Genomic DNA, 23316 nt, shown 5'->3' on the forward strand with positions numbered 1-23316 from the left:
TATATAAATATATACATAGGGTCTCCGGGTTTAAGGTTGAAACCTGTCGAACCCAACAAAGCCCACTGGAGGAAGAGTCGGAGAAGAGATTTTTATTCTTTCAAAGCAAAACAACGCAACCAGCTCAAATTAGCACAGGGGTTCAACGATCCTTCCAGCGCTGGCTGCAGCCCAGCTCTGGTGCATGCAGGGCACTTGGGGAGGGGGCTCCCTGCAGGAACATCCCCGTCCCCATCCCCTTCCTGGGGAGCGGGGCACGGTGCCCGTCCGTGCCCACCCCAGGGAAGGGTCATTTTTGGTGGCTGAACACCAAGGAGGTAATGGCTGGTTTCTTTGGTTTATTGCTTTACTGCTTATTTTGATTATTATTTTTTTTTTTTCCCCTCTGATGCTCGGCCTTAAATCTAAATCCTGAGAATCGGGAAGAAGAAAAATGGAGAATAACCCCTCTAAACCCGGACACCCTATATATGCAGGTATGGCTATCCAAGAGGGAAGCGATACATGTGGAAACGGGGAGGGGAGGGGAGAAAAAAACGGCTTTTCCCAAGGAATAATTCTTCCCTTTTCCTTCCCTTTCCTTTTTCAAACACAACAACAACAAAAACACGAGCAAACCAAAAAAAAAAAATATCACCCAACCCACAAGGCAAAACCAGACGCGCGCGTTTGGCTGGAGAAAGCGAGGGGGGCACGGGGAGGAGAGGGGTCGTGAGAGAGGAGCGAGGATGGTGAGGGGGTCACCCAGCCCCGGGGGGGGGTGGCAGGAGGCGGGGGCTGAAATTTGGGAAGGGGGAGGATGCAGGAGGGGGGCCGGTCTCACCAAATAAACCCCGCAGGGAGCAGGAGCGCGGGGGCTGCCCACTTGCGCATCGCCTCCTGCCAAATTTCCACCGGTCCCAGGAGCCGGAGAGCCCCGGAGCGAGGCAGAGCGGAGGCTGGAGCCTCCCCAAAAATTCGAGGCTGCCTCGGCCCGGTCCTGGGACGTGGCTCCGGCCACGAGGTGTCGTTGCCGGCCCTGCCCGGCGGTGCCAACCCCGGTCCCCGCTCCCCGAGCCGGCCGGGGGACGAGGGGACCTCGGTGGGGACCTGGCACCACCCTGCCCGGGGGCAGCCCTGCTCCATCACGCTTTGGTTTCTGGGTTTATTTTATTTTTTTTTTATTTTTTGAATTATTTTTCCCTAGGGATCCACGGGTGGAGGTGGCCACAGGAGCACCCGGTGTGATGGGAGGTGGTCCCGTGGGCACGCAGCCCCCCGGGCTTCCTAAAGAGGGGCTGTGCCCGGCTCTGGTGCACACTGAGGTGCCAAGAACCGGGATGCAGCCGGCTGGATTTTAGGATTTTGGGGGTTTGGTGTTTGTACAGGCTGTGGCTGCCTCTGAGCTGAAAGAGCTCCACCCTGGGGCACTGTGCTAGCTGCCCTGCTGCTCAGCTCACTCCTATCCTATCACCTCAGCTCCATCAGGAGATGCTTTGGGACCAAGCTGGGACCTCCCAAACCTTGGCCAGGTCAAGGGGGGAGACAGAACCAGCTCCAGAGCTGGCCAGGGTCCGGGCAGGCGAGGCAGGGCTGATGCTGGGAGCTGGGACAGCCTCTGCAGCACGGTGCCATCCTGCAGCCAACGCTCCCCAAGGAGGCAGAAGCCACACGAGCCCACGGCCACTGCAGGCAAGGAAAAGTGGGGACACGAGAGGGACGGAGAGGCAGGGTGTGAGCAGGGGGAGAGGGAGGCAAAGGGGGTCCCGAGTGTCAAACGCCGACGGCGGGGTCGAGTCTCTGTGCAAAGCCAAGTCCTGGGAGAGGCGCGCGGGGCTAGAAAACCACGGACTGCAGGAGACGGAAACACATCATCAGGTCCAAGGGGATGGGGGGCTTCAGCAGGTTCCCGTCCAGCCGCAGGTACCGGAGCCGGGGCACGCTGTCCAGGTCGGAGGGGGAGAAGTCCTGGATGGACATCAGCGAGGTGGGGCAGATCTGCGTCCCGTTGATTTCTGCGGGGAGAGAAGGAAAAGCAGGGTGAGGGGTAGGGGAGGCGGAGAGGGATGCTAGAAGCCCCCCCTAAAACCTGCTGCAGCACCGTTACGCCGGAGATAACATTAATAACCGCTGATCCGGTGCGCTGCCTGCTTCTGGATTTCCATACATTTATCCCCACCCCAGGGCCTGCGTTATAGGAAATAAAAAAAAGATTGAAAAGAAAAGAAAATGAGGATTCTTATGTCATTACCCAACCCCAGGGACCGAAGTCTTATAAAAGCTGGGTAAAAAAAAATAAAGAAAAAGATGGAATATGAGGTGCACGACCACGCAGGCATCTCTCCATGGGCAGCCCCAGCAGGACCTGGTACCCAGACAAGTGCTCCGAGCCAGCAGCAGCCCCCACCTTCACTCCACCACCCCCTTTGAGGCAGTTTGGAGTTGTTTAACCAAAAAACAGGCATTTATCAGTGTTCCTCTTCCCTGGAAACTGACCCGGTGACCCCTCCCCAGAAAAGGGAGGTGGTTTTGTGTGGGTTTTGCCCCTCTCCCTGGCACCACGTCCCACCATGTGCTTGGCTCCAGAGGAGCCGGTGTCTCGCTCATCCCATCCTGGCTGATGCTGCAGTCAGTGCAGGACCCCCCTGGTAAAGCCATGCTCTAATTTTCCATCTCCTCCCCGGCAGCAGGCTGCTTTAGCATGTGAAGCCTCACACCATCACCTCCCAGTAAACACCACCAGACGTCAAAGCGCTCGTGTCACACCGCAGGCTGGGACCAGCATCCTGCCTGGTGTCTGCTTCCCAAAAAAAAAAAGTAACGATGCCCTGTGTAGGCCCCATAAATCCAGCACAACCAGATGTACGAGAGCCCAGCTCGCTTTCCTCGAAGCACGTGGAGGGCTCCTGGCAGGAGCGCTGCATTCCTGCTCCCCTGCCGACAGCAGGGACAGCAAGCTGCTGGCCCTCTAAACGCAGAAACATCTGGGGTGACCAGGAATGGGGCTCCGTCTTCTTTTCTAACATGCTGGCTGGGTTCAGACATTTCACAGGCCAGCACCTCTCCCGTGAAGTTGCTGTGCTCCGCCTGGAACGGTGCAAAGCTGCCCCGCTTGGCTTGCCAAAACAACCTCCATCACAGCCCTGTTCTCCCTGTTCCTTCCTCTGCGAGGCTCAGCTCGGGAGCTAAGCTGGGTTATTTCTAACCATCTTGACTGCGTGTTTGGCATCTGTTCTTAAAATATGCGCACAGCCTCTCCTTTTTAAATATCCCTATTTCTGAGCCTTGCTGGGGAAGTGACTATCTAGATGGCAGGTAGCCCCCAAGAATTGCTGCCCGTGGCTATGAATGAGAAGAGCCCTGAAGCAGCAAGGGGGATTTAGCCTTGGTCCTCTACTAGCACCCAAATTCTTGGGTCATCCTCCCCCACCCGCAAATCCATCCTCTGCAGGGCCCTGTTTGCCTGCAGAAAATCCCCAGCTCATCTCATTGCTGCATCCCCTTTTGAAAAGATCACACCCTACTGGGTTAAAAAACATCTTTTTTAAACAAAACGCATCCCATCCCCAAGCCTATCCTCTCCCTGAACCTCCCGACGTGCCAACGGGACTCACTTTCGATGGAGTTGTTGTTCAGGTAGAGGTGCTCCAGCTTGGAGCTGATGAAGGGGACGTTGGTGAGCTTGTTGTGGGCCAGGTGCAGCACCAGCAGGTTGGTGAGGTTGAAGGAGTTCTTGGGGAGCCCCTTGTCGGAGATCTGGTTGTAGTTGAGCCGGATGAAGGCCAGGTTGGGAAACTCCTTGAAGTAGTCGCTGGGGATGTCCTCGATGTTGTTCCTATCCAGGAAGAGCTGGTGGATGGCGTTGGGCACGCCGGGGGGCATTTTCCTCAGGATGTTGTGGGCGAGGTTGAGTTGCATGAGGTTCTTGAGTCCCTTGAAGGTGTTTTTGTTGAAGACGCCGTCACTGAGCTTGTTGTGGTGCAGGTCCAGGAGCACCAGGTTCTCCAGCTTGTTGAAGACCCCGGCAGGGATCTTGGAGATCTGGTTCCTGCTCAGCCGCAGCTGCTCCAGGTTGGGCGGCAGGAAGGCGGGCACCTCCTTCAGCTGGTTCTTCTCCATGTAGAGGAAGATGAGGTTTTCCAGCTTCTCCAGCACCCTCCTGTCCACCTTGCGGATGCGGTTGTTGTCCAGGTTGACCCATTTCAGCCCCGTGGCGTTCCTGAAGGACTCCTCCGGGAGGTCGTCGATGAAGTTGTTCTGGAGGTAGAGGTAGTGGATGCGGGGCGGGATGATGGGCACCTTCCGCAGGTTGCGGCTGTCACAGTACAGGGCAGAGGGGAAATCCGGGGGGCAGTAACATTCCCGGGGGCAGTCGGGGAAGACGGAGGGGGGACCGGGAGGCAGGGGTGGGGGCAGCTCGGTGGGCTCGACGGGTTCCTCGGGCTCGATGGGCTCGGGAGGCGGGCGGGTGGGTTTCCGGGGGGGCTTCCTCCGCTGCCCGCTCACCTCCGAGATCAGAACGAGAACGAGTGGGAGAAGCAATCCGAAGGCCACCCTCATGGTCCAGATGTTTGCCTGAGGGAGGCAAGGAGAGGTGGGTTAGGAAGCGCCCGATTTAGGCACCGCATCGCCTCCCGTCGCCGCTCGCTCCGCCAGCGGGAGCTTACCCCACATCTCTGCCAGCAGCCTGCTATTTTCTCTCCTTCCCCTTGGAAGTTATCTTTACTTCCAAGCCCTCTCTCGAGCGTGAGTCACTGAGATCCCCCCTCCCCGGCTCAGCTTTATGCCATTGTGGGGGGGTTGCCTTTTTTCCAGTCTCATTTGGTGGTGTTTTTTTTTTTTTTTTTTTTTTTTTTTGAGTGCTGGATTTTTAAATTTTTGTTTGGCTTTTTAAGGAGCAGCCCAAGGATTGGGGGAAGAGTCACCTACACACAAGCCACAGAAAGGAGTCCGGGGATAATTCCACTCCTTCAGCATCGAGCTGTGCGAGGGTCCTAACACTGCAAGGAAATTGGGCGATAAATCTGGCAAAGGACGAGACGAGGGGTCAGAAAAAGAAAAATAGAGAGTAGAAATCCCTTGGCCAGTGGGAAGTGGGACAATGATGGACCAGGAGGGGACATTTTCCTGCTCTGAGCCCCAGCATCCCTTCAGCTTCCATGGGCAGATGTCCCCGGTGATGGGCAGGAGCCCTGCTGCCACTGCGCCCTCTCCCAGGAGGATGGATTGCCCCTTCAGGGGCCTTGATGGATTAGGGTTAATTTTGCTCTCGAGCCAAAAAATCAATGATTCAGCAACAAATTGGCTGAGCAACAGTGTCGGAAGGCCAGCAGCAGTTAGCAGAGCGGTGAAGATGGATAGGGTTGTGCTTCGGGGAGCAGGCTTTAAGGCAGGGTGGCACATTTCCAAGGCTGCGTGATAGAAGGGACATTTGCAAGATTGCACATGGGCCATACCCAAGGTGTTTGGCTAGACAGCTCCCCGTGCTGCCCAAATAAATGATCCATCACCTCCAGTCCCACCGCAGGGTGCCAGGCTGGTAATTTAGGGGGAGTCCCAACAGAAGTGGGAGATCTGGAGGGATCGGGCAAGGTCTCCAGGGAGCCCCTCCTGGACACCAGCCCATCACACGCACCACCTCCACCCCTCTTGACCACATCCTGATTTTTGGGGTTGTCACCAAGCCCGGGGAGGTTTCCTCTCCCATCCCTGCCCTCCCTGCTGCTGCCTGGAGCTGCAGCAACCTTCCCTGCAAGGCTCCTGCTGGTTGCTCTCCAGCTGGCAGCTCGGAGGATGGAGGAACCCAGCGCCTTGCAGACGAGCTCCCCAGAAAGCCCTGTGCAGAAGGTGCTTTGGATGCTCCCCGGACCAGCTGGAGCAGGCCAGGCTCTGTGCTTTTTGGGCAGGCAGCAGATCCCCGGGGGTGTTCACCAGGCTTTTCCCAGCCGCGTTTGGCACCCCAGCGGGAGCGGAGCCGAGCTGGATGCACGGCGAGGCAGATGGAGGAGCTCAGCAGAGCCAGGGTTGGAAGAAGAGAATGAGGTGAGACGGGGAGGAAGAGGAGCCCAGGAGGAGGACGGATCTCCTGAGCTCACAGAGCGGCTGCTGCAGGAGACGCAGCTGGGATGGATGGCAGCGTGGGGCACCAGCTTTGGGTGACGCTGGAGCTAAAAAATCAGGCTGCCTCGGGCTGCACCCACCCCCAAGCCTCCTCCTGCTGCTTTTCCCTGGCGCAGAAATGCCTTCCCAGGTACCCCCCGGCACAGCAACCCCATTTCCATCGCAGCCTCCCACCAGGACCCGCATCCCACCCGCGGAGCCCGCAGGGACCCTCGGTGGGTGCTGCTCCCAGCCCCTGGGGCCGCGCCAGCCCCGCTGCCTTTGAAGCGATCCCAATCCCACGCATTCCTGGGGCTCAACGGCATTGACTCTCTCCATGAAAAGAGCCTGTTCTCACCCCCCCCCACCCCCCAGGCCCAGCCTCGTACTTTCCTTTTTGTCTCGCTCGGCTCCCATCTGGCTCTGTTTAACCCTACAAGCCTCCCATGCCTGCTGTTTTCAATCAGAGCTCTGGCATCTCGCTGGGGGAAGGGAGGAACGGGAAGGAGAGGGGGGGGGGGGGGAAAGAGCAACGGGGCTCGAGCCCTGCCAGATATTCAGCTCAGCAGTACTGCAGTCAGTCCCATTCGGGGATGTACGTGCGTGCTCCCGTGTTGTCAGAGCACAGCTTCAGCAGCAGGCTGCAGAGAACAGACAAAATTCGCCGCACGTGGGCCCCTCCCTGGCCCCCACAGCATCCCCGCTCCCCTCCCTGCACGCCCTCTCCTCCCCCCCCCCCCCCCCCCTTCATCCCAGACTATTTCCATAGGATTTCGCATCAGCTCCGAAACTCAGACCTGGATTTTCACACCCACAAAGCCCCCGGGGAGCTGGGGAGGGGAGGGGGCTGAGGTCTGCGTTTGGCTGGTTGCGGAGGGAGGAGGCAGCTGGGATGCGAAATTCCAGCCAGCGCTCGCCACGGTCCAGGATTTTGGCTCCCTCCTCCTGCAGAGCACGGCTCCGTGCAGAACAATGTCACCCCAAGGGTGGGGGACGAGGCAGTGGCGTCACCCCATCGGGCTCGGGAGCTGGCTCAGCTCTCGACCCTTTCAGAAGCCACCCGGCACGCGTGCACGGACACCCCCGTGCCATCCTCTCCGCGTGAGGTGCACCCCGCTGCCACGTCCCTACAGGGACGGGACCACAGCCCGTGGGACCACAGCCTGCCCACGGTGGCCGGGCAGGACACCAAGCTGCCAGCTCCACCGCGGCCCCTTGTGCTGCCTGTCCCCACCGGTGGCACCCCACAAAGCCACAAGCGAGGAGCCAGAGGCAGTCGCAAGCTTTACGGTCCCCTCTGGCACGCTCCAAGGCTCAGAGCCGGCTCTCCCTGGCCACGGCAGCGTTGGCAGCCTGTTCTCCTTCGACTTTCACACAGTTGAATGTCCTGGCGCGAAAGCAAGAAGCGGATTTCTGAGTCCCACGCCCTGATCCTGCACGAGCACTGGCCACCGACCCCACGGCACGGCGCCTGCTCTGCAAACGCCTCCCCTCCACCTTTCCCAGCGGTCCCCGACGGGCAGGGCAGCTCAAATCCCGGGTACCCTGAGGAATCCCTGCAGCTGGAACCAAGTTAAATCCCGAAGCAACGAATGCAGGCAGCAAACCAACTGCTTGGTGCGAGGAAAAGGCTCAATTCATGAGCAAAACCGAGCAGCTTGGCCCAGGTGCGAGAGCACAGCACCCAGCAGATGCCAGCCTGGATTTTCCCGGGAGAGGCAGCTGCACGCTCGCTCACCCCATAACAATTGCCCAAAAAATGCAGCACAACAGCTGGAAATTCCAGCCCCGAGTGCCGCTGGTGTTTGCTTTCCCAACACTTTATCTGCGCTGCATCTCACCAACCCCGAGCAGCGCCGGGTGCCAATGGCGGGCAAAAATCCCAGCTGCTGGGGGCAGAGGGAGCTTTGCAAAGGTCGCCGGGGGATTTGCCCCAGACAGAAGTCACAACTGCTCTCCCTCGGGTGCCCCCTGCCCTCCCCACCTCCTCCTGCAGCCGTTTGGGATGCCGAGGGGGGCAGCTGGCTCTGGGCAGTTGTCCCTGATGGATCCGGGCCCCCTGCTCCTGTAAAGGTGCCGGGGGGGGGGATAAAGGGAGCCTTCGGATTTGGGGAGGCAAAGGCAAAGCCTCGGTGGCTGGACCAGGGACTCCTCCTAGCCCATTGCCCGCAGCCCTGCTCCCTTCACAGCTCTCCCACTGCTGCCTCCAGCCCACATCTCACCTCTGCCCCCCCGGCTGGAAAACACCCCCAGCCTCGCTGGGAACCCGCACGCAAAGGCAGAACGAGGAAAGCAACCTAAAAATAACCCCAAGGAGCCAGCAAAGCTCCCCTGTCGGCCTCCCTCCGCCTCCAGCTGCCGTAACAGCCCATTGGGCTCTCTGCAAGAGCCTGGGTCTGCTCAGCTGGAACCAAAACAGGGAGCCCTTTATCCAGCACTGCTGGGAATGCTGCAGAAAGGCTAACCAAGCCTGTCCTCGGAGGGGAGGGCAGACACCCGCACGTCCCCGGGGCACCCTGGGGAGCACTGATGCAAGGAGCCACTCCTCTCGCCCTTTCCCAGCCGAGGGCTGTCTGCCTGGCCGGGACCGGAGCCGGCACTGCAGCCACCAGACTCGTTGCAAAAGGCTCGCCACGTTCACTGAGACCCCCCCCCCAGCTGGAGGGCCCGTGGGAAGGCAGTGAGCATCTCTGCTGCCTTCCCCTGCCAGCAATTCTTCCTCCTCCTCCTCCTCCTCCTCCTCCTCTCACACCCCGTGTCCCTATAGCCCTTCCCGGGGCTGCCTCGGGCTCAGCCCACCCGCAGACCCCTTGCCACACACGGGGCCAGCAGCTGAGCACCCACGGAAAAAAATCAGAGGGGAAAACACTCCCAAATCACTCACAGCTCAGCCTCGAGCCTGCCCCACGCCCCCCCTGCTCCCCTCCCAGCAGATACCTCGCGCCAGCCCCTCCAGCTCTGCTTTCTCTACAAGTTGGGAACCGCTCGCTGATGCTTTATCAGCTCCTTCTGCCTCATCCCTCCCCTCCAGCCCCTTCCCAAGGCGGAGGAAACCTCCCCCAGCTGTGCTTTCATCCCTTCCCAGGTGGAAGCACTCAGCCCCTCGCCCCGCCAGCAGGCAGGGACACCCAGCACGCCGCCCTGGCTCCATCCTGCTCGGTGCTGGGCTGGCCCAGGAGCTGCTCCTTCCCCAGGGCAGCGACCACGGCTCGCGGGATGCCGAGCACCACATAAGGCAGGCCCCGCGATCGCAGGCTCCCAGGAAAGTTTCCAAGCCTTCATGTGCTGCGTGCTTCGCCTCCGGCTGCCAAGAGGATGAATTTATTTTTTATTTTTTTGCTTTGCGCCCTGGGGATGCTTTTTCCTAAAAGCACGCAGCTCTCAAACGGGAGGGGAAGGGAGAAAAATGAGTCCTGTCTGTGCACCGAAACATTTCCCTGGGATTTGAGGGAATGTTGCTGCCCCGCTGCCTCCTCCCTCATCTCCTGCCTCTGCTGGAGCAGGCACAAAGAGCCGGCTCCCAGCCCTGTAGGGCTGTGGGGGGGCTGTGCGGGGTGGCAAAGCGGGTGCTATGTGCTCCGGGAATGGGATCCGGGCTCTGCCTTTTGGGTGGGGGCGCAGGGCTCTGCCGCTGAAACTCAGAAAACCCTCGCTGGACATCGCCCCCGGGGCTCCCAGAAGTTGTGTGGCTGCGCCGTGCCACCCGGCTCACCGCTCGGGACCCTCGGCAGCCCCCTGCCCCCTTCCCCTGCAGCCCCCTCTGGGAAGCAGGAGCTCAGCACCCCGCTGCCCGCGGTGCACGAAGCGCCGGGAGCAGCCCCAGCTCCGCAGGCGTGCGCTCTCCTCCCAGCCTCTCTCCCTCTCCTCGCACGCTTTTCCTGCTGTTTTCCCAGGCAGGGGATTGCCCCGGACACGACTCGGGTTGTGCAGCCTCCTCCTGACCCCCCCAACTCTCCCACCAGGCTGGAGAGCCAGAGCCGAGCCCGTGTGTGGTTGGGAGCGTGGGTTGGAGCAGGGGGGGACCAGGGGGGAACCAGGGGGGGACCAGGGGGTCCGAATACGCCTGGCAGCAGCCCCAGCGCCGCCGCGCACAGGACTTTCTTCTGGCTCTCAGCCCCCTCCACCCCCAGCCTTTGCCCCACGCTGAGCAAAACTCCTGCAAAATAAAAGGGAAAAGGGGAAGGAAACAAAAGACTCCAGCTGCTGAAGAACAGAAAACCCAAGAGAGGAGAGAGAAAAGGAGCAGCAAAACGCCGCCGTGCGTGTGAGAGAGGCCAGAGAGGGCAGGAGCATCGTGGACCAGTGCAGCATCCAGGCTGGATCAAGGCAAGGCGAGAAGAGCCTCGGGGGGGAAAGCACCTGCCCACAGCTTACCTGCGTGCACCTCTCCCTCCTCCTGCCTCTTATTAATCCCCAAGACAATTTCTCTCTGGCTGTTTCCCTCCTCCTCCTCCTCCTCCTCCTCCTCTCGGCACCGCGGCTCCGCCACGAGCGAGCGTTGGCCGAGCGCGGCGCGCGGGGGTTTTGTTCCTGGGAGCCGCTGGCCGAGGGTGGGTGGGAGCGCGGGAGGCGGAGGGCTGGGACGGAGGCGAGATGACAACAAAAACGTCTTTATCTGGCAGCCAAAGCGCTGCCTGCGGGCTCCGCCGCGCGCACATGGCCTGCCTGCCTGCCGGAGGGCTGGCGTTTAATAACAATTCCTTCTGCTGCGGAGGCTGCTCGGGGCCCGTGTTTAAAAACAAAGCTAATTAATAATTGGAGTAAGCCCTTCCCTCGCCGCGGCCCCTGCTCCGGGAGCATTGTGCGCCCGGGACGGTGTTTTCCAGCCACGCGTCTGCCTCGCGAGCCGGGGCTGGGCGTGTGCCGCGGGGCTCCCCGCGATGTCCCCCGTGGGTGGGTGGCACGGCGTGGGGACATCCAGCTGCCCCCCACCCTGCTCAGCCCCCTGCTGGGGTCTCTGTTCCTGCCTGGCAGACGGCACCCTGCGATGCGACGTGGGTTTCATTCACTGCTGGCTGGAGGTGGCTTTGATTTAAATCCCGATGCGTAATAAAGGGGAGAGAAAGGAGCTGCAGTGGTGTGGGGCTGCTGGGTTTTACCTTCAGCTTCAGCCAGGTCCTGGGCTGGAAAACTGCTCTGCACGGAGGGGACGTGGCCGAGGGACCCCACTGTGGGGTCTGCGGGGGCTCGTGGAGCTCAGGGGGACAATTCTGCTCCCAGAGGCTCCCAGGCAGGCTGGGATCTGGTGCTCAGTCACAGCCCTATGGAACAGCCCAGGGCTGAGCAGGGGACCCCACAGGCCGTGGGCATCCCCATCCCGAACACCCCTCGGGCAGATTTCGGAGGGCAGGGGCTCTTTGCCCTCCCCATGAGCCGCCCCCCTTTCCAGCCAAGCCAAATCACAGGAGGGGCTGGGAAACTCGAGCTGCTCTTGGAAAACCCAGCCCAAACCCCACCGGAGGCTGGCAGCCCCCCAGGAGGGGCTGATCCTGCGTTCCCACACTCTGCTGATGGTGGCCACCAGCAGCAGCTTCAAACGGCCCAAATCAGAGCCCCAAAAAAAGGTCCCACCGGCTGGGCCCCCCCGTCTTGCCCTGCGCTCCCTGCACCCCTTCTGTATATTCGTTTCCAGCTCAGTGGCTTTTTTCTTGCCCCAAAACTGGAGTCTTGCTGGTGCCCAGCTCCCAGGAGCAATTTGGGGCACCCAGATGCCTAAAAGCCAGCAGGTAGCAGGAGGGTAAGGCAGAAAAGGAACAAAGAGGAAACCACGTTGGGACTCCGAGTTGTTTAAACAAAGGGTCCTGGTGGAGACACGTGTTTGCCAGCTGGAAAAGGCTCAGAATCAATAGGAAAATAATACGCTCTTTTTCAGCCTGGAGATTTACACTATTGGCTCTAAAAATAGTCAGAAGTCCCCAACTCCAGCTGAACGTGGGCTGTGTTTCGTGGCTTTTTTCCCCCCTGCTACCTAATAGGTACTCAGCTGGGCACTGAGGGTTGCACAGGGGAAACTGAGGCACCAAGCGGGGCAGTTGCTTGTACAAAAGCCTTCCTGCAAAGCCAGGCATGGAAACATTTCACGTTCCAGACTTTACCCACCGGGCTGTAACGGGCTGTGAAGCTGCTAACACAGCTCCCATTGCTGGGAAGCCCGAAAAACCTTTCGAAAATCTGGTGAGTACAGATTTTTCCCTCGGCCAAGCGACTTTGTTTGTTGAATTTTCTTCCTTCAGGAATTCCTCCCGGTGTCCAAGTCTCGAATCCACCTTCAAAGGCGCCCTGTTTGGTTTGTAAACGGCAGCAGCAGGCTGCAGCCTCCGGCCCATCGCACGTCTGCAGAAAAAAACAGCAAACGAAGGGGATGCTGGAGGGGGCCCGGTGAAATACCCCTGCTCTCGTGGTTTTTTTTTGGCTCTGGGAGATGCCAGGTCCAGATGCAGCACCCCAGCCATCCCCAGCCCCCCGGTGCCACCTCCCCTTGGCTCGTCCCCTCTTCCCGGCCAGCCCCGTTCCCTCCGCAGAGGTTTGCTGCAGAAATACCGCTCTGGTCTGGCGGAGGTAGGGGAGGAAATGGCTGAGCATGAAAGCAGCAGCAGGCAGAGCCAGGACCACGAGGACGGCTTGTCTCGACCACAGGGAGCACAAGGGCCGGCCGTTGAGCGGGTAAATGGGAAGGGAAGGGGGCTTCAGCACCTGGCCCCTTCCACCAACCTGGCTGTGAATCCCCTGCAGCCACCCCACAGGAGCAAACAAGGAGCAGCAGAAGGGCTAAGGATGGGGATGTGAGCAAATCTGGGGCAAAAAAGCCCATTATAAGTGGCTGCGGGTGGTGGCTCCAGCCCCAGGGCTTTCAAGAAGGGGAATTTCGCAGCACTGGAGGCTTCTCAAACACCACCGAGCACAGGGCTGGCCCCAGACCAGGTCTGCCTTCCCTGCGTTGCAGCCTGGGGTCCTCAGGAATAAGAGCCTGAAGTGGCTTTTCAGGCGGAGGAAGATGTTTATTCCTTGTCTTATTACGGCATCAGCCACCCCATCCCAAGCCGAGCCTCCCCAGTGCTCGGTGCCGTACAAACACGGATGATTTATGGCGCGGCATTTCCTTCTGACAGCCAGTTCTTAAAAATCCCCTCAGAGAGCTAAACAAAAAATTAATTTCAGAAAGGAGGGGAAAAAAAAAAAAAAGAAAAAAAAAAAGGGCAGGAAACCCGAGCTGCCCCTGTGGCCACTGGGTTGGATCAGCGCGTGCTTGATGCGCAACGTCAAAGCAGCCTGCCCTCGGCCAGCACCCCGTGCCTCCGTCCCCAGCACCTCCGACCCACCCTGACCACGGGTGCTGCTGTGGGTGACCCGGGCAGTGCTGGTGTCATGGGAAGGGGCCACCAAGAAGGGACAATGGAAGCCCAGGCATCCCCCCGAAGAGATCACTGGTGGTTTGGGACCGCAGCGTGAGGGTGCTGAGCTGCTCTCCCAGGGAGCTGGAGCTCTCCCGGGGCTCTGAGCGTGCCCCCCAGCCTCTCCATGGCAAGCAGGGGGTGCTGCCACCAGCACCGAGTGGCCACCAACCCGGAGGAGCAAATTCCACGTCCCCGGGCTCGCCGTGAGCCAGGGACAGGCTCCTGCCCTGCATCCCTGCGGTGGGGGGAGCGCGCAGCAGCCCCGTCACGCGAGAGCAGGAGGGCTGGGAAAGCATCCTCATGAGCCCGGGAGAAACTCTTGGCTGCAAACAAAGCTCTGGAGGTGGAAGTGAGCAAAGGGGAAAAATATGCTGCTCCGTAAGGCACGGATCCTGTCCTCCCAGCACCGGGATGCTGCGCGCTGTGCTCCCTCCCATGGCTGCGCGCGGGGCAGGGGCAGAGCGCGCCTGCTCCGTGCCCGCAGCTCTGCCTCCAGCAAACATTTGGAGACACCCAAAAACGCTCCAGGAGTATGGGGGGGACACATGCAAGATGCTCAACTCCCTCCTTGAATGAAGGAGCTCAGAGCTCAGCTGGGGAGGGCGCTTGGGTCACTTTGGTCACCCCGGCACGGGGACCCTGGCGCACACAAGAGAAAGAGGACGAGAGGAGGAGGAGGCAACCAGCATCGCTTCCTCACAGCCATGCACGTTCCAAATCCCTTCCTCCCCAGCACATCCTGGCCTCGCCATCCACCCCCGAGCACCTCACGATGCTCGGAGCAAGGAGCAGAAGCCACACAGAGCAGGACGCTGCGCTTCACCAGCTCAGACGGAGACAGATGGGGCCAGGCTGGAAAGAACAAGCTGCCCTCGCTTCTGAGGGAGAAACACGGCCAAGAAAGCCAGCTGACCTCTGCCCCAACCAGGTGTTTAAAAAAATAAAGAGCGGAAAAACAAGAAATAATTCTGTTTTGAGCACAGCTGCTGGTTTGGTCATTAAATCCACGGGCAAATCTCCTCTGGAGAATGTCCTCAGCAGTTGGGTGCCCGAGCACAGGCGCTGCAGCAGCCAGGGAAGGGTTAGGGAATGGAAAACGCCTGCAAGCCTCTCACCCTCGGGGCAGGCTCCCTGTCCTGCAGCCCCTGCTGGAGCCAGCTGGAGGAATGCAAAGAGACATGACGCTTTGGGACGAGCCAGCCTGGATGAGGACAGCCCCAGGAGCTGGTCCTGCCCAAGCCAGGCTCTGAGACCAGGACGCAAGGAGGAAGGGGATCAGCATCCCTCATCACCTGGGGAAACTGAGGCAGGAAGGAGCTCTGCTCTCACCCAGCTAGCTGCCTTTTCCTCTAGGCAGCCCGCAGTACTTCCCAAGCCGTGCCAAGCTTTTATTTATGTTCCTTTTGCAGCCTTGGCACGGAGAGGCTGGCGCAAGCACGCGCACCAGCCCGGCCCCGAGGTTTGTCCCAGCCCTGGTGCCAAGCCCGCTGCCCTTGCCCTTGTTCACCCCATGGGGAGGGAGCAGCGCTTCCCCGAGGGGCTGAGACCCCACAAACTCATTGCCAGGTCACCCCCAGGGAGCCTCAGCCCCTCCCCAAATAAAAGCCAAAGCCCTGAGAGGGGCTGAGGCTGCGTGATGGGGACCAGCCTGGCATTGTGGTGCGTGGGGACCCCGTCCCCACTGAATGTCACAGATTGGTGACAGCAGGGCCGTCCCCATCCCCAGGGTGGCCACAGCACAGCTGCCAGCTCCCCCCACTCTGCACTGCGACCACTGAGCCCCCCCAGCACCTTCCTCCCCCCATCTCACAGCTCCTGGGCTATTCTCGTGGCTGCTTTAAGCGCAGGGAGGGGATAGAGAATTCGTCAGACCTCACATTTCTCGAGGATTAAATCATCCGGCTCATTTCTCCGAGGGAGAGAAGTCCAAACCCCCTTTTTCTATTTTTTTTTTTATTTTTTTTTTCCCCTGCAGGGCCAAGCAGCCGCTTATTAGCTCTTGGCAGCGGGGCAGGGCGCGGGGCCAAGGGCTGCTGCACACATCAGCTCCTGGCTGCAGTGCCGGGGGGCTGGGAACTGTGGGGAAGGGTCTGGGACCCCCTCCCTCCCCAGGGGTCCCCCCAGCACAGTCCCTGCCTGCAGGGAACTGTGTCCCCTCCTTTCTGGGGTCTCCATCCACTCAGCTCTTCCCTGAGGTCCCATCCCGCTGCCTGCTGAACAAAGGGGAAACTGAGGCACGTGCAGGATGGTGGCATCCAGGAGGAGCAGCAGGAGCCCAGCACGGCCCCTTTGGCACCCCCAATTTTGAGGCCACAAACCCAAAAAGCCCCAGGGGAGCAATTTACCCCCCTGGGGTTAAACGCTGCCTACCCAGGGACCTGCATCACCCTTTTTTGGAGCGGGGTCGTGGCACAAAGGGGTCCCCAGAGAGGCGCGGGGACGAGGGCAGGTGACCAAGTGACCCCGCGGCGATGGCCTTACCCGGCCCTGACACGAGACGAGGATCTCGCCTTGAGGTTAGGCAACGTCTCGGCCCCAGATGCTTCAGGAGGACATGGAAACGACTTCAGAGATGCCTTGGAAGCAGCTCGGGTGCCTGGCAGCCACCTCCTCCTCGCCCAGGGTCCCCAAGGCCACCACGGACCCCTTGCGCACTGGGGGCTTGGCACTGCCAGGAGACCTTGGGTGGGGGGAGAGGGGGGCGAAGCCCCCTTTTTGCTTTTCTCCTGCCCCCCCACGACAGCAGGCAGCAGCGCCTGGTGTCCATTAGTGGCTGCTCTCTAGGAGCCAGCGCTGGGAGCAGCCCAGCGCACACGGCCCCGGCATGCCAGGAGGAACAGCAGCAACAGCAGCACCCTCACCAGGGCTGGATCCTGCCTCCCTCAGCCCCTCCGTGTCTAACCCACGTGCTGGCCACTCAGCAACCCCCCCGGCCACAGGGATGGGGGGCACAGCTCCCCGCTGTCCCCTAAATGGAGAGGGGCTGCTGCACCCCCAGCCCCATGGCAAGGTTGGTGGAGGAGCGTGCACAGCCCCAGGCCCCTCTCCAAAGCCTTTGGCTCTTGCAGAGCTCCCCAGACGGCCACATTCTTGCACCCCCAGCTGCCTTCATCCAAGATGAGCTGATCACTCTCCAGGACAAGAGTTTGCTGTATCCCCTGGTGCATCTCAGCACACTTCAGCCCCTGCTGGTGGCAGGGATGGGGGGACTGTGCCACGCTCCAACCACACCAACCCCAAACACGTTGGAAGGGGAAGGACGGAGGGCTCCTGGTGTCAGCTTGGTGTTGGGCAGAGCAGGAACAAGGCTTTGATTCAATGAAGCTCCCAGTGAAGCGCCCTGGAAACCATGAGAGCAAATATCCTGAGCCAAACACCCAATTATCCAGGGGGACCCATCACCACAAGATGCCGCTCGGGCCAAGGGCTCTGCAGAGCCTTAAATAAATACATAAAATAATACGTGAGGGACTGCCCGCGTGGAGGGAGGCTGGGGACAGCCAGGGTGGCAGCAACCAGCAGGGACAAAGCCCCTGACCAGCAGAAAAGCACAGAAGAAAGGAGGCACCGAGCTACGGTGGACATCTGGCCTGATTTTCTGGGGGATGCACGCCTGCCCCTGCACGGGTGGAAGCAGGGATGGCCCTGGTGATGGCAGCTAGGTGACAAAGCCCCCCGGGGGCTGCCCCAAGCCCCTGTCACCTCCCCTGCCCCGTCCAGGCTTTGCCATCGTGGTGCCGCGGCGGCTGCTCGCAATGGGAACACCTGAGTCGCGTCTGGCCCCACAGCCCTCCCTCCGTTTTGGCCTTCATCCTTCCCTCCTCCCCCTTGTCCAGTATTTTTCCTCTCCGCAGGCAGGAGCCAGCCGCCTGCTTTCCCTGCATGACTTCAGCTGCTCCAGGAGCCCGCCCGGCTCCCCAGGACGGGGGGCACAAAGTGCCAGAGCCCCCCCACCGCCCCCAGGGCTCCTGGTCTGGGGGCTGCCCCCATCCCAGCAGCTGCTCCCCCAGGGTGGGCTTTGGGGAAATAAAGGTGATAGAACCAGGAGTTATCGGGAGCTGGGGACTGAGCCCATGCGCCCCAGGTGGGGACATTCCCACCAGGAGACCCCTTCCTCCGCACCGAGTTCACGGTGGTGGCAGCCCCCAGGTCCCCGGCCCCGCTCCGGTGCCCGCGTGCACGATGGGGAGGTGAAACCAGACAGCACAGAGGGGCTGGGGATGATGGATATGGCAGCCCGATCCGGGAAGTAATCCCGGCAGCCCCATTAAATTACTGCTCGTTACGCCCGGCGCGGATTTGCCTATATTGCTTGGCACAGCGCGAGGAGAGAACCGGCCTCGTCAAAGCCCCAGAGACCCCCAGAAACTGCTCCAAATATTGCAGCTATAAATTCAGCTCCCTGCTCCAGCGGCTCAGAGCTGCCAGGGGGGTTGACTCAACCCCTCTCAGCACCCTTTGTGCCAGGCTCCCGGCACGGGTCCCCCCTGCAGCCCCTCACCCAGACACCTTCAGCCCCTGGGGTGCCCCCATCACGCACCCCCATCACCCCTCCTGCTGCCTTTCCCACCTCCCTCTGTCCCACAGCCACTCATGCAGCATATTTGGGACTATTTGGGCAAGTTTAGGCTGCGGCATTCGGTCCTTGACCTTTTGCACGTCCCTTGCTCTCACCAGGAAACCAAAACCCCATTTCTTATCCACTTTGTGCTTTTCCTTTTGTGAGCAAACTCCCCATTTTCTCCTCTCAGCCTCTTTCCAGGAACAAAGACCCCACTGTGGCTGGGTCTCTGTCTTCTCCAGGAAGCACCTGGAGAATTTTTCCCCTTTCCAAGCCATATTCTTCCTTCCACACGCCAGCACCCATCTGACCCAGGCAGGGACCAACCCAAAAACCCAACCTCGCCGCTCCCCTGCAGCAGCTGCAGCGCTCCCAGGCAAGAGTTAACTCTTCCTCGCAGCTCTGCAGCTCCCCTTGGTCAACTGCTGAGTGGGGAAACATCAGAGGCAGCATCAGATTTCCAAAAACATTCCAGGACTGGTCCTCCGGGGCCATATCCTCATACCCCCATCCCCTATAAAAGTTTTCCTTCCCCCCCTCGGGAAGAGCAGGGCTGTAATTAACCCTGGCTCGCCCCCAAGCTGGGTAGAGCTGGGAATCGTCCCCAGCACGGACTCATCACCCAGCCCTTCCTCTGGCCACTCATCACCCAAATATTTCAGGCCCAGTTGTGCAAAGAGCTCGTTGTGCAAAGGGACGGAGCAGCCATCTGGGCAGCACAAGGGGGAGGTGAGGACGTCACCAAACCCAAAATTAGGGGCTCAGCATCTCCCACCCTAAAAGAGCCCAGGGAAGGAGCTCCGCCTTCAACTGCGGTGCTCCCCGTTTCAGGGGGCAGAGCTGAGGGTGCTTTGGCAGCAAAGCAAGCACAGGCATCGGGGTCACCCTACAGCCCCCGTCCCCTTACTTCAGCCCCATATTTTGCCTCAAAACCAGGCAGCAGCACCGAGGGAACGAGCACAGGCGGGTGCCTGGTGCCACCGCAGCCTCCAGCACGCAGCACCCCAGGTGGAGTCTCATCCCCAGAAGCATCCTGCAGCGTCTCCATTTCCCACTGAAGGCTGCACCGAGGAGTAAAAATAGCACTGAAGTGTTTTGATTGTATTGAAAAAATAATGTTTCCTTCAAGTCCAATTGAGCTTTTTTTTTTTTCTCTTTTTCCTCCCCCAAACTGTTCTGTTTTACGAGAAACTTCTTATTTTCGTTCGTCTATTATTTTGGAGTGGGAAAAGAAAAAAAAAAAAGCAGAATGCGCAGCCGTTCCAGTGAAACTGAAAACCCCGCTCCTGTCCAGCTCGAGCTGCTGCTCTCCCTTTTTCTCCTTCAAGCAGAGAGCCACCGAGGCTGAGGAAAGGGCACAGCAATGCAGTGGGAGAGGCTGGCACGATGAGGCTCCTGCCTCCCCCGGCGGTACAGGGAGTCTCATCATGAACCTTGTCGTGGTGAGCTCCCAGCTCGGTGCAGATGAACTCCAGAGGCCCTGGGAGCTGGGGTTATCCATCAGGGCTCTGCTCGAGCTCCAGGTTTGTTTTCCTGGCTTGGTGGTTTTTGCTCTGCTCCGAATCCGTTTCGGCATGGAGCCGCTCCAGTCGTTGCACAAGCTTCGAGATAAACTCCTCGCGAACCACGCTGAAAGCTGGGAGGAAAGGAGATGAAGGGAAACAGGGAATAAATCACAGCCCTGCTGGATTTTTCACCTCGCTGAGCATCTTTCATCTCCCTTTTTCTCCCAGCCATCCCCCAGCACAGCCCCAATGCCTGCTGTGCTCAGCATTCCCCCTGCAGGGGCTCCTGCCCCCAGCCACTGCCCCGAAACATCCAAGCCCAGGAGGGTTTAACCCCTTTGAGGGTGGGAGCAGGGTAGGACAGGGCTGTCCGTAGCCCTCCAGCACCACCATCCATCAGCTGGTGGATGGCAAAGGTGGTGCTGGGCTAAAGCCAGACTTTCTGGAGCTCTGCACGGACCATTTGCCAGGGCAAATCCCCCCAGGGCATTGCAGATGCTCGTCCAGCACCAGCTGGCTCCAGGGAGCAGAGGGGCAGAGCCAGGCGTGCTCGCAGGATTTGTGAGCCAGCTCTCGGGCAGCCCTGCAGCCACCTTCTCCATCCCCATTCCTCCACCCCATCCCTCTTGTGGGGCTCCCTACCGAGCTCCCCAAACCCCAGGGACCCCAGAGCCTTCCCCTCTTAGCAGAGGGGGGCACCTGGCACCCCACCACCCCCCTGCATGGGCGAGGAGCTGCCAGCACAGCCCGAGATCCAGGGGTTAAATCCCCCGGCTGGTGAGTCAGAAAAATCTTTGATGCAGCCAGAAGGAGCTGAGTAATTTGTGTATCTGCAGAGGTCACATTGCCTCCTCTCTTTTTACGTCTGTTACTCATGCTGCTCCTTCCCACTCTCCCTCCACAGCCTGGGCTAGCCTCTTCTCTCCCCCCCAAGCTCACCAGCTCTTTACTACTGTTGCTATTAATTAGCGGCATTCGCACGGCCCCGAGGAGCCCCTGGCAGCAGCTCCCAGCCCCGTTGGGTGCCGAGCAGCGATGGGTGCCAAGCGCTCGCCCCGCTGCCTTTCATCTCCCTCGCTCCTCCCTGGCTGTTCATCCCTCGCAGCCCTGCGGTCGCGGCGAGAAATTCGGAGCGGCGGAGTTCCTATAGGAGGAACCCTGCTGCCGGCTCTGGAGCTGGTTTTCTGCAAAGTCACTTAACCCCCGAGTTACGAGCCCTGGGAGGCAGAGATCTGGGCTGTGCAGCCCTCTTGCACCGCTTGCTTGCAGCCCCCGTGCCTTGGCTCAGCATCGGGGCACACGCCGGGGTCCCCCAAGCTCTTGCACCCCTCCCTTCTCCTGCACCCAAGTGACAAACACAAACCACGAAAGAAAAATTGGGTCCATGAAACAAATCCTTGCAAAACTGGGACCGAGCTGCTCAGAGCAATGGGGCATCTTAAAGCCTTGCATCCCTCAAGTAGCAGCTTCACTAATCCCAGGGTGCTACAAAGCACCGGGGCAGCCAGAAAGGCTTCCCTGCGTTTAATCAAATCACTTCATTAGGTTGTTTAATAAGCAAGGGAGCTCTGGGAACACCGGGGTTTCTCTGCTCTCATGCAGCATTTGGGGAAGGAATTTACGGCGCAGCTCTTAGGGCCCGATCAATCTGCTTCTAATCCTCCCTCAGCCTGCATGTTGCAATAAAGCTCCGTGCTCCCACCGCCCTGCTTCCCCCAGGAGATGCCTGAAGGGATGGAGATGAAGCAGGCACCCCCCAAAGCCCCCCAACACCATCCCAGCCGCAGGGAAGGCATTTCCCACGTGTGGATTTTGCATTTTTGGGCTTGCGCTTCGCCCCTGTGGTTACAAATGGGGATTGTGGCACCAGGCACCATGGGCTAAGGCAGCACTGGGTCAGCTCGAGGGGCTGCTCCTCCTTCCTAGCAGAGGGGAGCACTCGAGCAGGCCCCTCTCCAAGCAGAGGAGCTGCCCCCCAGAGCAGCATCCTCGATGCGCTGCGCTGCGGCCGTCCCCTATTCCCCTCCAGATGGATTTGCTTTGCGTTTTCCAAACTGGGCCTTTGTGTTTCCTGCAGCTTTTTTCTAACCTCTCTGATCTCTCTGGTATTCGCAAATCCTCCCAGTTCTGCATCCTCGGAGGGTTTTGTGCATGTGCTATTTCCTCCCTCGTCCACAGCGTTCCCAGAGCCCAGTAAACACAGCGGGTCCCGGCGGGCCACCACTGGACCTGTGCTTTCCATCTTCCCTCACTCGCAGAGCCCTGAAAACCCTCAGAGGAAGCCATAAACATTTCCACAGCAAATTCAAGTCCGTGAACCCCACACATCTGCTGGCCACAGCTGGGAACCCCAAACCCAACCCCAACCCCAGCCCCAACCCCAACCCGGCACAGCCCACAGCACCCTCACCCTCCTCTTCCTCACCTCCCCATGCCTCGGCTGCTCCCCAAGGGTGAGGGCTGGAAAGCTGGCTGTGATTACTGGCTGGAGGTGCAAACCTTCACTCCTCCATCCAGAACAGAGCTGCTGCCAGCGGCTCGGGGCATTTGATAACTCCCCAGCTAACGCAATCACTCGCGCTCAGTAATTACAGCTGCTGCTCGCCCCACACCTGGGAGGACCCGGGACGTGCTCGGAGGCCGGGTGTTTGCCAGCAGCACCAGCTCTGGGGCTCGCTGTGCCTTTCCTTTGAAGTGTCAGAGCTCAGCCTGACGTGCTGGCAGCTCCCACTGCTTTTTCCAGCCCGCTGCTCCCCTCCCTGACCCCGGCATCGCGCCTCGCGTTGCCGGCTCCCCGGGGCAGGCATGTTTGCACAGCCCTCGGCCTCCCCCTGCTCCAAAGGAAACCCGAAGCTGTCAAAGCATCGAGCCTCAGCCTCGGCTCGTTTCTCCCTTCGCCTTTTTTCCCTTCTTTTTTAAGCAGCTGCCCCGTGGTGGTGCTCGCAGCCCCGGGGCGGGGGCACTCGCCCTGTCCTGTCGTGCACCGTCGCTGGCCGGCCGTGGCCGCAGAGCCCTGCCAGCCCCTTCCAGCCCGGCAAGCAGCAAACATTTCATAAGGAATACACAGCTCAGGGCTGGGAAATCAACATCTTTCTGTTTCTCCCTGCCTGGGGGAGTTCGGCTCCGATACTTTAATTTTGCACATTTATTTTGATTGAAGCCGAAGCGGACGGGAGGCCGAGCCCAGCTGCCAAGGCTGTAAAATCAGCCGTCAGGAGCCTTCCCAGAAGCTGCCGTGCCCTCCGCTGCCTGTGCCGGGAGGGATGGGATGGATCCAGCCCAGAGCCAAGCACGGGCAGCGCTGGGGGGCAGAGCAGCCACCCCCAGGAGCATCACCCCCCAAACCTTCCTGCTGCAGCAGCGCCATCCAGAAAGTCTGCCTTCTGCTGGCTTAATCTCAGCACGGCCAGAAATTAAAGAAAACCCCCCAAACGGTGCCAATCTGCAGCCCCGGGGCTGGGCGTGGAGCTGGGCACGGGGTGGGGGTCAACATCCCCAAACCCAACCCTCGTGGGTTGCCCCCGTTTGTGGCACGGGGTGGGCTGCACAAAGTGTCCCCACCTCACTTGGAGACCTCTCCCAGGGGGGACGTGGCCCCGGGTGCCACCAGAGCCACCGGCAGCGCTCCCCGGGCAGGATAAATGCCCCGTTCCCCCGGACAGCAGCGGGGATGGTTCCTCCGCACGCTCCCTCCTGGAAGCAGCGCTGCCGCCCCGCGCCCTTGCATGCCTTTCTGCGTGATTAGCAGCGTGCGTAATGACTCCAATTAGGAGAGCTG

The 23316-nt window shown here is 60.1% G+C and overlaps 1 protein-coding gene and 2 long non-coding RNA genes across 3 annotated transcripts; 1 reads left to right on the top strand and 2 right to left on the bottom strand.

Moving 5' to 3' along the window:
• Positions 1-77: 77 nt before the first annotated feature.
• Positions 78-10750, bottom strand: PRELP (proline and arginine rich end leucine rich repeat protein). Its single transcript, XM_068659702.1, has 3 exons — positions 10453-10750; positions 3594-4554; positions 78-1994 (listed from the first exon to the last, which is right to left on the bottom strand). The coding sequence occupies exons 2-3, from the start codon at positions 4537-4539 to the stop codon at positions 1816-1818; spliced, it is 1125 nt and encodes a 374-aa protein (XP_068515803.1). The 5' UTR covers positions 4540-4554; positions 10453-10750; the 3' UTR covers positions 78-1815.
• Positions 8632-14438, top strand: LOC137843912 (uncharacterized). The gene is made up of 2 exons (XR_011089747.1): positions 8632-10404; positions 12312-14438. It is a non-coding gene; the product is annotated as an uncharacterized lncRNA (long non-coding RNA).
• A 1955-nt stretch (positions 14439-16393) lies between these two features.
• LOC137843911 (uncharacterized) lies at positions 16394-22218 on the bottom strand. Its single transcript, XR_011089746.1, has 2 exons — positions 21964-22218; positions 16394-19669 (listed from the first exon to the last, which is right to left on the bottom strand). It is a non-coding gene; the product is annotated as an uncharacterized lncRNA (long non-coding RNA).
• Between the last annotated feature and the right edge of the window lie 1098 nt (positions 22219-23316).

This window comes from Anas acuta, chromosome 24 (assembly GCF_963932015.1).
Source record: "Anas acuta chromosome 24, bAnaAcu1.1, whole genome shotgun sequence".
Lineage (NCBI taxonomy): Eukaryota > Metazoa > Chordata > Aves > Anseriformes > Anatidae > Anas > Anas acuta.